Raw genomic sequence first — 18,870 nt, forward strand, 5'->3', positions numbered from 1 at the left:
GGTATAACTCTCCTCCCACTAATGTGTATCTCCGAGCGGTCTGTTCCAACCTTCGTCTCTCCCTGGGACCAATATTCTCCCCTCCTGTCAAGAACTGCTTGATAGGCAACATCCATCCTTCGGCGCTCTCTGTGGTATTCATTATTCCCGATGATTCCTCGGTGCTCGGTCTGTCCAGTCTTCTCACCTCTATAGACCTTTCTTCGGACCCTGGCATGGCTGCGGCCACATATGCCAGAGCATCAGCGTGACGGTTCTCCCCACGGTTCAAATGTACAAACCGAATCGATGTGAACCGCGCCCGACCCGGAGGACCCCAAATATCTTGCCATCACGGGACATCGTGCGCGAACCCACCATTCGCGGCACCGCGACTAAATTGAGTCTGAATTACCGCGGTAAGTTCCTTCCCCCAAGCCTTACGCCATTCCCATGCCCCAATTACGCCTCCCTCTCTGCCTCGTTATTGGATGCCGCGAACCCTAATTTCATCGTCGGCTCTAGCTGTTATTATTATGCGGCGTGACCAATACTACTACTTAATTCCATTTGCTGCATCCGTCGCTGACCCGTCGGTAAACACTCTCCAACCGTTACCTTCGTCCCATGGATCCGAGCTATCCCGCTCTTTTTCTCCCTCACTTTCCAAAACCATCTCCTCCCCCCAAGTAGGGTCCTCTGCGGGGAACTCCGCCAAGAACTCAGCCAGGGCCTGGGCTTTCTCCGCTGTCCTAACCTGGTATTGGATCTCATATGCACTCAGCATCACGGCCCATTTCAACATTCTCCCTGATTTCTCTGCCCTCAGAGCCTGCTTAAGGGGCAAGTTCGTGACCACGATCACTGAGTGGGCTTCGAAATAGGGCTTTAGTTTCAGGGCAGAAAATATCAAGGCGAAGGCGTACTTCTCCACGCGACTATATCTAGTTTCCGCATCCAACATCGTCTTGCTCTGAAAGTACACTGGTCTTTCTATTTTATCCACTATTCGAACGAGGACCGAGCTGATTGCGTAATCTGTGACCCCCAGATACAGATACAACTTTTCTCCCTCTTCCGGTCGCGACAACAAGGGCATCTCCCCCAAATAACTTTTAAGCCCCTGGAATGCCTGTTCACACTCTGCCGTCCATGTAAAATCCGCGGTGTTCCTCAGCAGTCTGTACAGCGGCCTGCATTTGTCGGATGACTTCGATATGAACCTATTGAGAGCCGCGACCCTTCCAGCCAACCGCTGCACCTCCTTTGCTGTCTGCGGCGAGGGCATCTCTACCAATGACCTAATCTGCTCTGGGTTTGCCTCAATCCCCCGCTGTGTCACAATATACCCTAGAAATTTCCCTGTGGTTACCCCAAATGTACATTTCTCGGGGTTGAGCTTCAAATTGTGGGTTCGCAGTATCTGGAATGTCTCCTCCAGCCCCTCCAAATGTTCCTGCTCCGACATGCTCTTCTCCACCATATCATCGATGTATATTTCAATGCCTTTGCGAATTTTGCCCTCGAACATCTTCTCCCCCAGGCGTTGGAATGTGGCCCCTGCATTTTTCAACCCAAATGGCATCCTCGTATAGCAATATGTGCCTCCTTCCACCACGAAGGAGGTTTTCTCCTGATCCGGACCATACATCGCCACCTGGTTGTACCCCATAGATGTGTCCATAAACGAGAACATGCGGAACCCCGCCGTCCTGTCTACCAACTCGTCAACTCGCGGCATTGGATAATTGTCCTTCGGGCACTCTAAATTTACATCCGTGAAGTCAACACACATCCGGACCTTCCCATTTTTTTTCGCCGGGACCGCGCGACTATGTTGGACAACCGGTCGTGAATTCCACCTCCCTTATAATCCCGCATTCTTTAATCTGGAAACTTCTTCACCAGTTCCTTCCGCGTATTTGGGTCTCATACCCTCATCTTACGTCTCGGCGGCGCGTCCTCCCTCCCTCATATGCGGCGATGACATGCGAACTCCGGATCTAAACTAGTGATATCCTCTATCCCCCACGCAAAGACGTCTTTGTTTCTCACCAAACATTGCACCAGCTTCTCCCTCCATTCCACTGCAATACTCGACCCTATCGATGTGAACTTCTCTTCCTCTCCCTCTCCCAGGTTCACCATCTCTATCTCATCCAAAGTTTTTGGGACCACCGCGGCTTGCTCCCCCCCTTCCACGGCCCCGCACTGTAATTGCTATGCAGACCTCTTCCTGGAGCTCGTCGGCTTATCCTCTGGTCCGCGGGACATCCTCTTGATTGTATTCTGGTGACTATTTTTGGATGCCACCTGATCGCCGCGGACCTCGTATATTCCCGTTGGGGTAGGGAATCGAATAACTTGATAGTACGTCGACGGCACCGCCCTCATCTCATGTATCCATCTCCTCCCCAGGATCGCGTTGTACTGGGAGCTGGAATCGACCACCATAAACCTTGAGAACAACATCCACAGTCCCGTTATTCTTGGCAGGAGAGTTCCCCATAGGCTCGGTGACACTTCCATTAAATCCGTACAAACTTGTCGCGGAGGTCTTAGTTGCCGGGTTGATCCCCATCTCCTCAAGAGCCCCTCGACAGCAAATCCGCGGCACTACCCGCGGATCTATCAGGACCCTTTTGACCACATAATTACCCATCGCAACGGTAATGACCAACTCATCCTCATGCGGTGTATCCACGGCTCGGAGGTCTGCCTTGGAGAATGTAATTGTCTCTTCCATTGACTCCACTCTGTATCTCTGTCCTCGGTGTGACTCATTGACCTTTGGATTCATTTGTCTCCCGACCTTGTCGGTGGGCATTATGGCTCGATCTTCCCCGCTGAAAATAACATTTATAGTTCCCAGTATTCGCCTGGCAGCTGCGCCCTGCTCCCTGTTTGGAGGCTCCCCCACAAATTCCCTCAGCATCCCCTTCTCCACCAATCTCTGGACTAACCATTTTAAGGCATAACAGTCGTTGGTTTCATAATAGTCGCAGTATGGCTTGTTAGGCATTTCCGCCGGAATGGTTCGCGGCCCTTCATATCCTTGCAAATTTTTTATCAACGGCAATATCTCACTCAGCGGTCTCACCAGCGGGACGGACTCTAATTCGTGGTATGGCTTCCTCTCCCTCTGCTCTCTTCGCGCTACTTCCCTTCCCCTTTCCGGCCTCGATGATTGTCCGCGGTATCTCTCCTTGTCTCGGTCCTTTCCCCGTGTCTTACCGCGCTCCCTCCCTTTCTCCACTGCTGATACTGTCTTGACTCCCCTCTTCGATTCCTTCTGCATGGTATCCTCGTATCTAATGTACTTTTCTACCCGCGGGTATAATTCGTGCAAGGTCGCAATCTCGTTCTTAGCCACGGACTGATGGACCGCCGTCCCGGGTCGCAGCCCCCTTTCGAATGCTATTACCGCCGTCCTCTCATCCAGATTTTCCACCTTTAAGGTCTCCGCCTTGAAGCGACACAGATACTCTCTGACAGACTCCGCGGACCTTTGTCTAACATTAAATAAGGCCGCGATATCTACCACTCTCCTCTTCTGATGTATAAAATGGTCAACAAATGCCTGTTCCAGCTCTTGGAAATTGGTTATGCTCTTTGAGGGTAATCGATAGTACCAGTCGGAAGCTCCACCCTTAAGGCTAGCCGGGAACATCATGCACCGCAGACCATCATACCTCGCCTCTTGCCAGAGAGGCATCTGCTGTCGGAAGTGATGGATGTGATCTGCCGGGTCACCCGTGCCGTCATATCTCTCGAATCTCGGCTGGTTGAAGCGTTTTGGTACCTCGGAAGTCCATATCGCGTCCGCCAGGGGGTTGCGATTCAGCCCGCCACCTGGTGGCGGCGCCCGTTTTGGGCCAATGCGTTGAAGGTTAGCCTCTGCATGCATTTGTTAATCATTTGCTGGACCTGCTCCATCGTTAACCCGGTCACCGGATTGTCCACCAAGGTCGGTCCTTGCTCCTCAGCCTCCGTCTTTTCTTTCTCCGCTTCCTCTTCTGTCTCGTCCCCGGATTCCTCCTCCATTCTCTCTTTTTCTCTTCTCAGCTCCTCATTTTCCTCCCTCAGCCTCCCAATTTCTTCTCGCATGAGCCGCTCCTCCTCCTCTGCTCTTCCCTCCTCTCGTCCCTCTCCTTCTTCCACAACCGCTTCCGGCATTTGTTCCGGGACTCTCGTCTTTCGGGGCCTACCCACGGCCTTCTTTGGTGCCATTTCTACCTTCCGTCCCCACAGACGGCCAAATGTTATAACTCAAATGATATTTGCAAACACTGTTTACTCTCTCTCCCTCTAGGTAGTATTCCCACTCCCCTCTTCCTCCACTCTTCTGCCTCTCTTTTCTCTCTCTCCTCTCCTTTCTCTCTCCTATCTCTTCTCTTTTATATCCCCTCCATCTCTCATCTCAACCCTCCACTTGTCCCTCTATCTCGCGGTCCCCTCCCCTCCAAGTGTAGGGTTTCCGTACCGCGACCACGTGCTGTCATCATGATCAGGTGCTGCGCGGCCTTGTGTGTTATGTTAAGTCGGCCCTTTTCCCGTGATATTACGGGACGGCATTCATGCCACTATAGGAGTTGAAAGGATTTCTCCCACTTCCTTCCGAACTTTATTTGAAATCTTGACTGATTGCTCTGTAGCAATATCATCATAAGAAGGTAAGTCAACCTTGTTGTCTATCTTAAATCCTGATCTGAGAGTAGTAACTGAGCTGACATGATCATGGAAGTGATCAGTACTAGAAGTTGTCCCAATGTGGCATACATCTTCACTCCTCAATATTGGTTCCAATAAGCTAGGTTAAATGGCTTGTGTCTTTACAGACAAAGCAGTAGTGAGTTGGTTGACCTTAGCTTCTAGAGACTCCATTCTAGAACATTGACTTGCCTGAGATTGCTGGAGATTGAGCTGAGACTATGCTATAAGCTCTAGAACAGTTTCAAACTTCTGATTTTTCTGTGATAGCAAAGTAATTGCATTCTCCAACTTAGCAGGTGCGGCATAATTTCTCCTAGGATCAGGCACTAACTCTCCACTTGTATTGGAATTCTGCTAAGAGTATAATTGTTGTTGAGGGACCAACTGTGAAGATTGACTTGTCTGTGGAATATAACTTTGATCTTAAGAACCTGGGGGTCCAGCATTCTATCTCCAATAATTACCTTGAAAGTTATTACCACCTTGGTTGGGCCTCTAAAATGAGTTTATATTGTACTCTCCAACTGATGCATGTTGATAGTAACCAGGACATTCTAGAGTTGCATGAGAAGTGTCATAACAAACTTCGCAGTATTGGCTAGCTCGCATGACTGGGAGAGATTTAGCTTGAGAATTGTTGATCTTGGAGGGATTCATGGAGAACTGGTTGAATTTCTTACTTAGAGTTTCAATGCTAGTGGCCATGCTAGCCAATGTAAACTTCAGTTCTTGATCTAATTGTTCATGTGCTTGGTAACCAAATTGCTTTGGCTCCCCCTCCATGCTAGCGACATCCTCGTTGCTAGTAGTCCATTGTTGTGTTTCTTCAGCTAAATTCTCGAGAAAGTTGTAAGCTTCCTCTCCATCCATTGATGTAAACTTGCCTTTGTGCATTAATTGTATCATCTGCTTGTTCATCATCAAGAGTCCTCGATAGAAAAAATGAGCAGTGTGCTCTTGTCGTATCCATGATGTAAATATGAGACTAGCAGATTATTGAATTTCTCCCAGCTTTGATGATATTCTTGACCACCTTCCCTCGAAATTGTTGATGAAACTGCGGCATGGCATCGTTTTACGGGGTGGGTAGAACTTGTTCATAAACTTTGTTCTCAACTTCTCCCAGTTATCTATTGAATTGATCGGCTATACAATTAACCAATGCAGAGGCTTTACCTTCGAGTGAGAGCGGAAAAAGAATCAACTTGATACTCTCATCTTTGATATTCTGGTTCTTGAAAGTTCTGAGGACTGATAGAAATTTGTTCATGTGAACATATGGCTGAACATTGTCTAAACCATTGAACTTTGGAAGCATAGAGATTACTGATGCTCTAAGTTCAAACTGGTTAGATTCTATCTCTGGAAAAATAATACAGCTGGGTGGGTCTCTAATGATTGGCGAATAGAAATCGCTCAACTTCTTCCTCTGTTGTGCTTGCATGGGTGGGATAGCTTCAAGATTATTTGGGTTCATAACACCTCCATCATTGCGTGCGGCCATTGTATCAATCTCGTCTAGTATTCTTGTGAGTTGGTTGTTAAACTTTGTCCACTATTGTGTTCTTACCAGACAATGATATGGAAGACGGGGCATACACTAGAAAATACTATGCGAAAATGATGAAAAACTATCCTACTATGCTTGAATGCAATTAAACTAATATGCAACTATTCTAAATTATACTAATATGCAAAACTACTTTCCTTCAACTGGGTTGGTCTTTGCAGCTAATATCTCGCCCGTTGTCTAAAGCTGTCTCTTCTAGGGTTATAGTGAATCACTTGGATTGCTTAAGTACCACGGCCCACAGACGATAGTCCGTTTGTCAAGATTCAGACAAGAAACACTAAAGTTTGATGTTTCGCTGTGTTGGCTTACAACTTCAATTGTTGAAAAGGTCCTAAATGCAATTATACTAGAAAGTAATAAAACTAAATTACGATGCAACTATACTAAGAAAGCAATAAAACTAAACTACGATGCAACTATACTAAGAATGAAATAAAAAGAATGAAGATTCGACTAACCTGGATGGTAGATCTTGTCTTCAAGATGTCCTTCAAGCTTCTCTCTTTCTCAAAAGGATGGATGATGAGGCTAAAATTACCTCAGTATCCAAAGTTCTAATCTTGAAAGAAAACGTTAAACATAAACAACTTAAAACGGCAGCGGCGCCATTTGACCTTGTCTCTTTTTGCATGTGAGATTATGGTATATGGATGATGTAGATAGATGATGTAGATGGATGATGGTCGTTGAACAAAACAGAAGTGTAGCAAAACCTAATTATCCCTCAATGAGTAAAGGATGAGTAGGGTATCATTCAACTTTTAAGTGTATGTTATGTGAAAGACAGGACTGGAAAGGGGGTTTGAGAGATTAAAAACTAAGATTATAGATATTATAGATTCTAATGCTCAACTAAACTAAACTAACTAAACTATTGAGAATTCATAAGAGAAGGAGTTCAAGAGATTACAATCCACTTATACTTTTGATCTATGACCTTCTGCTTCATGGTTGTTCTCACAAGAAGACTACAATTAGGCAATCGAGCGAGGGCCGATGCCCTCTTGGATGAAACATCGTTAACAAATAACTCTACTCAAGGTTGTTCCTAAGTTTTATGTTACTATTATCTTCTTTCTTTTTATGTGAGCTTGGGCAGCTATTCAATGAATCACCATCTAAGGCAAACATAAGGAATATTTCTTTTACTCTAAAACACTACACAACTAGTAGAGAATAATAGTATAATATTCAACTACAATAAATAAAACCCAATTCTAGCAATATATTCAATTGCAATAAATAAAAGCATGTATCTAGCAAATATTCAACTGCAATAAATAAAACCCTAAACTAACATGATATTCGATTGCAATAAATACAAACATTAATCTATTCTTCCATCCCCTGGTCTGGGAAATGGAACTAATAACTAAAAATACAAAGAACTAACATGATTGAAGAACACCATAAACCAAAAGAATCATTAAACCTTAAGCACCGGCTTCATCTTCTCCCTTGAAGGAGAAGATTAGCCTTCCGTAAAGAAGGAATAACACGTAGAACGAGAAGAAGAAGAGTCGAAGAACATAAGACTAGAAAGACTAATTTATTAAGACTCAGCTAGTTAAAACGGAATCTTAATCTCTCTCTGCCTCAATTTATGGAGACAAGAGTATAAGTGAATTGGCAAATTACATGAGGCACTTAGGTCCTCTATTTATAGGGGTTACAATAAGTTCTAGAAGCATTCCAAACCACCATTTGTTTCCTAATACAAATAGACTTCTTTCAGAGTCTAACTTCGTCTCCAAAACTGAGAAGGAATTGGCTACAGTATCGTTTCATGCATCTCGGATGGGAGCAATGTGTCTGGACACGCGATACATGCGTCCCAGACACGAGAAATGCATCTGGACGCGTGATCCTGTGTCCCAGACGCGGAAGTCTATTTTGTCTCTTCTGCTCTATCCTTCTATCCTTTTTTGCGGGCTTTGGTCCAAGCAACGAATCCTTTGGCCTTGGGCTTCCAAATAGGCTTTAAAATAGGTCCAAGTCACATCTTTAATAGCTTCAATTCCTTGGCCTTATCCATGATTGTCCACGGACTTCCCATGTGATCCTTAATGCTTCGAATTGCTCCGTTTTACCCTTTTTTCTCTAATATTCCACAAAACTCTCTCTTTCACCTGTAGAATCATAAAACATAACTTACAAAAACTATTAGTCCACTAAGATGGCTAAACGAGAGGCATAATCGAGGGTTAAATTGCACCTTTTGAGCACTTATCAGTGGGTAAAAGTCTTATTTGTGTAAGAGTGTCAAACTCAAGAAATGAACCATGACCATACCTACCTATCGACATTGTTTGGGCGGGTTGGGTCCTCATTTCTATCCATTTCTATAGTCATCCAAAAAAGATCACAAAAAATGGGAAGTTAAGCTGTTAAGGCATACCCTATTAGTCTACCGATTACAATACCTCGTTACAATATTGTTCGGGTATGTCATTTCTTCTGACATACTATAGTCCATAGTACAAACAATAGCGATATATTACAATATATATCGAGATATCAGAAAAGGATACATATTACATAATAACTATCACGATATGCACAGAATATATTCAACTATAAATATCGACGATATTTAAACGATATTTACAATATATGCGATATTTGGAAATATTTTGCAATATTTTGTGTAGTTAACAGTTGTATTTAATATTTGAAGTTAATATTTATGAGGAATATTTATCATTATATTTCAAATAAATATAAATCGGATATAAATTATATATCAAGAAATATCCATGATATTTGTCGATGAATACGAAATGTCATAATTGATGTAATTTCACTAAATGTCATAAATGTTTATGACTTCACTATGCAATTTAAGCACTAATCGGGAGCAAGTAGCTCCAAAAGCTTATAACGATTAATCAGAATTAATCGGGGATTAATTGTGATTAATCGACTTAGCTAACCTATAATACATATGTCACATATAAGTCATATAACAACCTAAAACAAAATAAAGTCAAAAAACTACAAGCCTGAGTGGTGGAGTGATAGCCAGATCAAGACGAGTTTTCTTTGGTTATTTTTCACTTTTTACGATTTTGATTATTTCCTCGGTGAAGTGAAACGTTTTCAATATACCGACCTCTTCAATATATAGATTCGTGGGCTTTTCTTTTTTGGGATTTTTTGTTTTTTGTTGGCTTAAATTTAACAAAAAGAAAACCTATAAACCTATTAATCGGTGCTTTTTTTATATCGATTTTCCGATTAATCGCCGATTAAGCGAAGAAATCGCCCGTTTTATTGCACCCGCTCAGACCTCTAAATTTTGTCTTGCTCGGATTGGTTGAGGGGCACATAGCGCTTATGCGGCGATTAAGCGGTGATTAAACTGCCCAGCCACTCAAACCTCTAAATTTTTTCTTGATCGGATAGGTTGAGGGGCGGGCTATGCGCTTATGCCCCGATTAAGCGGCGATTAATAGGCGCTTAAACTGCCCAGCCGCTCAGACCTCTAAATTTTTTGTTGATCGGATCGGTCGAGGGGGGCATAGCACTTATGCGCCAATTAAGCAGCAATTACTAGGCACTTAAACTGCCCAGGATTTGGCTTGTAATGTTTGTAATTCAGATCAACTCATTATTGTGTGGTTTGATTGTTCAGCAGGTATTAGTTTGATTGGAATTGACTTTGACTATGGGTTATGTTACATTAAGTTTCATAAAACATGAGAAAGCCATTCAATTCGGTTGCAGACTTGCAGGTACGCATGGAGTTGTTCACTGACTTGACTCAACTTAATTGCTTCTTAGATGTGGCACTCTTAGCTCACGTCTCTAACCCTTGGTTTTGGGCAATAGAGCCACCGCAGCCTACCTAGCTAACTAGCTTTAGCCATGATTAATTTGACATCTTATACTAAGTGGGTAAAAGAGTAAAACTCAAGAATTGAACCATGATGATGGCACCTGCCTATCGACATTGTTTGGGTCCTCATTTCTATCCACTTCTATACTCATCCAAAAAAGATCAGGAGAAATGGTACGAAAGGCATACCCTATTACACTATTGTTCGGGTATGTCATTTCTTGTGACATACTATAGTCCATAGTACAAACTATTGCGATATATCGTGATATATATCGAGATATCATAAAAGGATACATATTACATAAAAATCACGATATGCTCCAGGATATATCTCTCTCCTTTAAAGAACGCGCCCCCACCTACAATTTTTTCTCATACGCCATTTTTTTTTCTTTATTTCCGATTTCCCCCTCGCCAAATACTATTATTACAACCCATACCATCCGAAATTTTGACAATTCCACCCGAAATTTCGACAATTTTATTAGAAATTCCTAACAAATTTTCAAAAATTATTTATTCCTATTTTATTTCGGTTTTATTTTAAGAGGCCTCTTATTTTAATTTTTTTAACCCGACAAATTTTAATATATTTAGTCTAAATTAGTGGGTTAGTGGCATAGTTAGCAATTCGTAATACGACAAAAACTCGATACATAAAATATTAGAATAAAATTCGAGTTTCGACAAGAATTCGTTTTTTCAATTCGGATTAAAAAAAATGGAAACGGCAAAAGTTCCCGTTCATAAGTAATTTGAGTATAATACGAAGCTAAAATTTAAAAAATATGATAAAATTTGACAACATACTAAACTTATAGTGAAAATATGAATAATTCGCGAATTAATGATTTCTTACCTAGCTTCCTTAGCTGCTCTCTCTTTTCTTTCTCTTGCTCTCAGTTGTTTTCAGGAAGGGAAGAAGAAAGGTATTTAAAGGAGGGAGGGGTGTTTTCGAGAATTAGGGTTTATTTTGCGCTTCCTACATTGTGAAAAATGAAATGTAATGTTTTTTTTTTGGAACTTTTGTACTTAAATCATACAAAAATGGGGTTTATTCAACAATTTTGAGTATATATGCGGATATGCCACTGTTTCCAAATGCAAGGATTGCAATCTCACGAGCTACGAGTCTCGAGCTCCAGCTTTGCTCGAGCTCGTTTTGTAAAATGAGTCGAGCCAAGTCAAGCTCGAGCTAATTGTAATTCAAAACTAGTCGAATTTGAGCATGATAAACATAAAAATTGAATAGTTTACCTACGAAATAAAGCGATTGGTCTTACAAACGCAAGTAAAACTAAAACTTATTTACGTGTCTATATTTATCAAAGTTTCTACTCTCTTTCTATTGAACAGATATAGTGGAGTAGGAAATTCGTTCCACTACTAGTTCTCTAGCAAGGAATGTTTTCTAGTCTAATTAATCGGTTTTAAGTCTAATAAGAGGTTTAGGAGGGGGAATTATACTACGATGCAACTACCCACAAGATACAAACTATAATTGATTCAACTACGGAAATACTACGTTGATTATATAATAAGGAATTAGGGGGGATTGATTCCACCTTAACTCAACTTAACTTCACTAATGGCCGAATCGTAAGTAATCGAATTGAGCTGCTACTGCGAGAACAATTGGTTCTTCCTAATCCCTAATTACACATGACATTTCTACCAATTCATAACTAGCATATGAACGATTAAACCCATTCTCATGGAGAATTAATCGTTTCTAGAGTGGAATAGAAATTACGACGACTCTACGATAATCGGAATCAAGCTTTCATCAAGGCTTCTCAACCCCTCTAATGGAGGTTTAGCGAGAATCATTCATAATCATTTCCATATGAATCTAAACTAAACATAATATCAAGATTCGAAATTTACTAATCTAAATTAAACAATAATTAAATTATAATTAACAACTAAGAAATGGTAACCAACAATAATTAAAACTAGATCTAATAGATTGAAATAACAAAAATCGAAATGACAAGAATAATAACTATTTTATTTATCTAATGAATGATATTCAATGATTCAAGAAATTAATCTAAAACAAGAAATGAAATTCTAAAACTAAGTTCTAAAACTCATTAATGGAGGCTAACTAATCTAATTCTAATCTAGGTCTAACTATCTACCATTAATAAAGAGCTAAGCTTTTGTTTTTATACTTTCAGATCCAAAAATCGTGCATGGGCTTGGAGCCATGTTTTGGGCCAGAGAATCAAGCCAAAAACCCAATTTCTTTAGTCCAAAATGGGCTCTTCAGCTGCAGTTGGCTTCGATAGATGTTTCATCCACTTCTGCTCCTTTGATTGGGTCAAGGCTTGGACCATTGGAAAGATCTTTCCGAGCCGGTCGTTTTGACATAAGGTAACCCCAATTCCGAAGTCTGAGTCCAAAGATATGGTCTTCGGAAGTTCTGCTAACTTTGTGTGTTGTTTCTGCCCGCGTTGACTTTGACTTTTCAGCTTTGACCGGGCTTTAGAAAGGCTTTGTCTTCTTGAATCTTGGCCTTTAATTCACAGAACTCCTTAGCAACCAACCATTGCTCCTTTATCTAGCTAAAGTGGCACATTTCTGCACATAATGGACTTTGAAGCCTGAAATGCATAAAAACAAGTAATCAGTATTAACTCTTACTTATTATTCACATAATTGGTCTAAAAGTATGATTATTAAGGGGTTAAAACTATAGTTTTGGACTCTTATCAAACCACCCCCAAACAGCATTTTGCTTGTCCTCAAGCAAAGATGAGAAATTAGAATAAGTGACCAAAAATGGAGTTCTATCTACTCTCGTTTCGCTGAGTGCGATTGCATTGACCATATGCAACAAGAACTTAAACCACTAGGAATTCCCTAGTGGACGAGTTATAGTCTCGTGAGAGTTTTCCAGTGAAGGTACTAACAAACTTCATCTATACTACAACGACTAAGAAATAAAACTATTGTTTCCTTATTTATGTCTCAATTATCTATATATCTCACTAGCAATGAATACAGAATAATCATGTCGAAACTTAAGCTAATATATGCATAATAATCAATCATCTATAAATAAACATATATACAATGAGTAATGCTATGAAATGCAGCGATGCAGTCCGTTTACGAAACTTTGGAATAAGCGTCCTTAAGTAGGTTCTCACATAAAAGTCAAGACAAAAATCACTCGATTTTTTCCACTCAAGTTTTGCTACTCCGATTGTGCGGTGGGCATACTTTACCTTACAATTTCAATGACACATAAGGAAGCCGAAGTTGATCAAACACATCTGCCACTTACTATCCCACTAACCTATTCCTAATTAAGCTAGAGGTCTTTATTAGGTGTTCATGGGATTAGGAGATGGTTTAAGAAGGAAGGAAATGGATATTCAAAAGGGACAAGTCCGAGATAATAGAGTCTTCATATTATGTAACTAGAAAACCTTGTTATTTACTTTTGCTTCTACACTTTGTTTCCATCCTTAGCCATATTTTTTTTTTTTTTTTTTTTCTTTGGCTTTTGACTCCTTTTATTCTATTTTTTTTTTTTGGAGTTTTTATTTTATTTCTATTTTTATTTTTCTTTTCTTTGGATGGAAACTTCTTTTTTCTTTTTTTTTTGAAGCAATTAACTAACTTTTGTTTACCACGAGGTTTTTCTCTTCTTCTTTCTTCCTTATTCTATTCTCGGACTTATCTAAATTGGGTAGGTTGAATTTTTTTTTATTTTGTTCTGTTTTGTAACAGGGGTAAAGGATTTGTGGTTTATGAAAGGGCTAATGAAAGGCTCGGGGGCTTGACTAGCGGAAAATATACTTAGGCGAATTTCTAGCTATATCGATCCAAAAGGGCCTAAATTCTCTCTTAGGACATGGTATAGTGGTCAAGCAAGTGGGCGTGTGATTTCTCTATTGAATATACTTCTCCCTTGTGTCATTTCTCAAATGTTTCACTCTTATAAGGCTTTAGGCTATATTCTCACGAGGATTTGTAGAATAAGTACTCTAGCCTAGATTTGAAACTTCTTGCCAAACAATCATAGATACTCATGTAATATATTTATAGATAGATGCAAAGATTATTACCTACATATTAACCTAAGTTTCTAAAAACTATTATAATGCAAAAGCTACGTGAGACTTCTAGATTATTAAGAGCATAGAGAAAGAAACAATACCAATATTCCTAAGTGTATAGCATAAACTTTTTATTTTTATTTTTATTTTTATTTTTATTTTTATTATTTTTAAGACAAATAATACGTAATATACAACCTAATATGTGCTTAACATTTACATGTGTTTCTATACCACCCCCAAACAATTTGGGAGAAGGGGTTCATGAAACAATTCAATAGCACAATTAAATTATGTAACTAACTAATTTTTTATAATTTTTAACATTTTATAAATAAAAGTCGTAATTTACATCCTAAAAGTGTCTAATTTTTGCAAATGTTTATATCCCACCCCCAAACAATCGAGGCGCTTTGTCCTCAAAGTGTAAAGAGATAAGGAAAAAGAATTTACCATAGAAGCGTGGCAAAAATTGGGTACACATGTGAAATATTGTAAAAATGATACGATAATATGAAGCACAATTAAATTGGTGCGTGCTAACTAACACAAACTCTCTTTGGAGTAAACATTCTGGGGCTTAGGGTGGCAACAAGATTTGAAATGAATACCAAAATCGCCACCCCAAACAAAATTGGAAAACTCTTTTTAAGTTTGAAAATTTTGTTTGGCCTATACTCTCGAACGTTGGTATTGTCACGAAAACTTGGGTCTTTTTTTAAAGTCGATTCCCTAGACTTATCTAAACATATGTATGAATATGCAGTTTATCATATATCAACAACCAAAATAGTTGTGGATCGTTCCATAAATAAATATCGCGATAAAAACATATCCAAACACAATCAAGCACCAAGATTTCCTCTGACGCAGACCCTAGTGGAATGAAAGCGAAGTCGGATAGACCTATAACATAACCGAGCATGCACCTTATGTTTCATCTTTTGAGCGAGAGGGTGTCCTAGTGAATAAGTGTGGAAAAGTGAATGGTTGTGGAAAATATGGTGGATTGGGATAAGTTTTAGAGGGAAAGCATGGAAAAATGAGGATGTGGGTTTAGCACAAAACTCATTCATGGTGTAGTTAGGGAATTTGTCTCAAGTCCGAAAATGAAGGTGTCAAGTGGTTTATCCTTGGGAAGTATTTGTTTATTAGGTGGATTTAAAAAATCATGAAGCCACGGGGAGAAACTAAAGGATCGAGTGCAAACTCGAGGTTCCTTTGAAAAGGTGGAGGGTGGGGAATATTGGTGATGGAAGGTGAATGATTCTCAGCTAGAGCTCTCAAGTCCATATCATCAGAAATCTTGATATATGCAAGACATTCCTCAATAGGTGGGTCAAAAGGATCACTAGGATAGAGATTGAAAAATTCATCTTCCGTCATAGCATCAAGGGATGAATGGTTGTTGGCAAGGGGGGACTCGCGAAGTGGTAAAGAAGCGGTGCAAAAGAGTTACAGGAATTCTTCTTCGATTTCGTCTACTACCAAGGAGTCATTGTTAAAGTCGGAATTTCCGAAGGAAATGAATTTGTTAATCTGTTTCTCCGAAAACATGTTTTTGAAGTAATCTTGAGCTAAGCTCTCGATCATGCTAACCTCACCATTTGTAGATGAATCGAATCTTGTGTCCTCAATTTGAAAACATTTACCTCAATGAGAAAAATGGCCAAAGGACAAGGACATCGAACCATCCGCGGCAGTTTATGGCTAGCGTTGGCAGTAGCCAAGAAGGGCGCCCTAAAATGATAGGTACAGAGTCGTTAGTGACTTACGTGGTCGAGGATAATAAAGTCGGCTTGGTAGTAAAAATTTTGGACTTTAACCAAAGACGTTTTCAACCACACCCTTAGGATATTTAATAGAACCGATCGGCTAATTGCAATGTCATTTTAGTAGGTTGCATCTCCTCTAGACCTATTTGTTTATACAAATAAAAGCGGGAGTAAGTTAACACTAACCCCTAGGTCTAGTAAGCAGCGGTAGTCGTGTGAGAATTTCCTAAGGTGCATTATCTGATAGGGCGACCAGGGGTCCTTGTACTTAACAATTCCATTATTTTTCGGATAAAGTTGGGAACCATTCGGTTAGAAAAGCGTCTTTAGGTATGTTGGTCTTATGCCTAGTAATGCACAACTCCTTAAGAAACTTAGCGTGGTTAGGTAGCTTTTTATAGCCGAGAAAAGGAAGGTTTATCGTTAGATTTTTGAAAACGTTCCTAATCTCCTCAAAGTTAGTATCCCTGGTTAGCATGGCTAATTTCGAGGGAGCGGTGGTTTAAGCTCTATATTTAGCGTATGGCTCGACTTGATGTGTAACCTTGGCTTTCTCGTTTCTTAGGTTGTGGTTTAAGCGGGTACCTCTACGGTGGTAGGTTCTTGAGTTTCTATTTTGGTATCTAGTTCGATATCCGGTGTAGAGATCTTGATGGGGTAACTATAGGCATAGTTACTTTGTTATCAACCACTCTTCGAGCGGAGAGTGGTGATGGCATTTAGCTTACTCCACGGATGTAGTTTTCGTACTAGTATTACCGTCTACCTCAAAAAATTTTGTGTTTCTTTGTTCTAGGGTTGGGTATAAGCTTGGCACGGAAACACACCTTTTGGTTGGGCTTTCTCTTGGGCTAAGCTGTTGGTTTAAATTATTAACGGATTGTAGAATGTGTTGGTTAGATTGAGCCATGGTTTGGAAAAGTTGTTGGCTCACTTGTATGAAGGTGTCAAGACGATCTGGTTGTGTGGGTGTAGTATGTAGTCACGGGTGGTGTGACTGGAACTATCTCGCGTTGATTATTTATGGGCGGATTGTGATGGTTATTATTTACCGGAACGATACCTCTATTAGCATTATAATTATTATAACTACATTGACCTTGTGCTTGACTTTGTCGAGGTTGCACTTGGTTGTTATAATTATTATAATTACCCTGATCCTGTCCTTGTTGTGGTAGAGCTTGGTTATAAGCGTGCGTTGACCTAACATATTGATTATTGTACCACATGGGTGTGACTTGTTGGTTATTTCTCCAACCGAAGTTGGGATTTTGTCTTCAAGGGGTTAGGTTCACTATTAATGGAACAAGAATGTTCATAGGCTATAGGACCCGATTAAAAGTCGGGATGCTCAAGACTCAACAGAAACTACATGGATTTGAATTTACATTCATTACGGGGATAGGCTTTTGTTGTCTGAAATGGCCTCTACCTTTTTGTGAGGGATTCAATTAGAGCTTTAAGCTCGGGATCTGATTTAACCTCAAACATCTTGGTAGCCTTAGCTGTTGAAGAAGAACTAGCGGAGGGAAGTAATCGTCACTACCCCCAATTATTATTACGCTTAGTCGATCTTCCAAAAATTTATATGCCTCACGAGGCTCCTTTACTTAGAAAACTACCCTATTCATTATGTCTAGGACTTCTTTATGGTGGTGTAGAAGTCCTTTGAAAAAGGCACGAACTAACGTGTCTTTTGCTAGGTGATGGTGTGGACACTCTATAAGGAGATCGGTGAAGCGATTCCAAGCCTCGAAAATGATTCATGAGGATTACGGCCGAAAGAAGTGAATCTTGGAAAGCATTTCATCCGTCTTTAGGGGTGGGTAAAAATGTTCCATAAACAATTTGAACAAGTTTGGCCCACGAGTCCACAGAATTTAGCTTAGGCGAGTTAACCAAGACACCGCCTTATCGGCTAAGGTGAAAGGGAATACCCTCAATTTAATTTGTTCACCAACAAGATGGGATGGTAGAATGTTGTAAGGACTTGTTCAATCCTTGGCGTAATGTTGATAAGGTTTTTCATGGTCTAAACCATGAAAAGCGAAAGTAACAAATTAAATATATTTGGGGGATGCGGAAATCCCCATTTGGGTCTGCTAGAACGATGCAAGATTTAGGGCTATTGCTCAAGGCTTTATAAAAGTCGAGAGAGGAGTCTCTCTTTCTTCATCCATAATATCGGTGATGTGTGTGAAATAGTAGCTAGAGGTGTAGTGGGTGGGAAACTAGATAGACTTGTTTGTTGGCGTTTGCCGTGTAATTACGTTAGTTGTTTTTCTTCGACCGGACCTTAATCTCATGCAAGACTAAGTCAAACTTAACTAAACATGCAACACTCCAAACAATTCTCGATATACTAGTAGAAACCTCTGGCGGAGATGTGAGGTGTGGAAGAAAGGAATACGATTAAGGTCCTTGCCCGGCTTATGAATAGCATCTTGTTTGGCGTGTTCGTGTATATAACAAGTTAAAACACGAAAAACTTGAAAAATCGAAGTTGAAACAAAACTGTAGAAATCCGGAAAATTTGGCTTAGGCGATTTCGCTTTAGAAGCCGTCGCTCAGGTGTTCCAATAACTTAAGCTGGTCGTGGTTCGTGTTCCGATAACTTAACTTGGTCGCGCTCGGTGTAATTTTTCGCGAAACTTTTCAATGCTGAAATGAACAACCACAGTATGAATCAAACAAGGGTGGGTGGGTGAAATGGGACTTAAAAATGACTAATTATACTATGAAAACAATGCTAAAGTGAAACTAAGATGGCAGCGGCAGCGGCGCCATTTGATAAACATAAAAATTGAATAGTTTACCTACGAAATAAAGCGATTGGTCTTACAAACACAAGTAAAACTAAAACTTATTTACGTGTCTATATTTATCAAAGTTTCTACTCTCTTTCTATTGAACAGA

At 40.3% G+C, this 18,870-nt stretch overlaps 1 protein-coding gene across 1 annotated transcript; it reads right to left on the reverse strand.

The window, feature by feature from the left end:
- Positions 1–2,374: 2,374 nt before the first annotated feature.
- On the reverse strand, positions 2,375–3,694 carry LOC147481501 (uncharacterized). The gene has a single exon (XM_086578957.1). The coding sequence runs from the start codon at positions 3,692–3,694 to the stop codon at positions 2,375–2,377; it is 1,320 nt and encodes a 439-aa protein (XP_086435083.1).
- Between the last annotated feature and the right edge of the window lie 15,176 nt (positions 3,695–18,870).

This window comes from Coptis chinensis, chromosome 8 (assembly GCF_015680905.1).
Source record: "Coptis chinensis isolate HL-2020 chromosome 8, ASM1568090v1, whole genome shotgun sequence".
Taxonomy (NCBI): Eukaryota; Viridiplantae; Streptophyta; class Magnoliopsida; order Ranunculales; family Ranunculaceae; genus Coptis; species Coptis chinensis.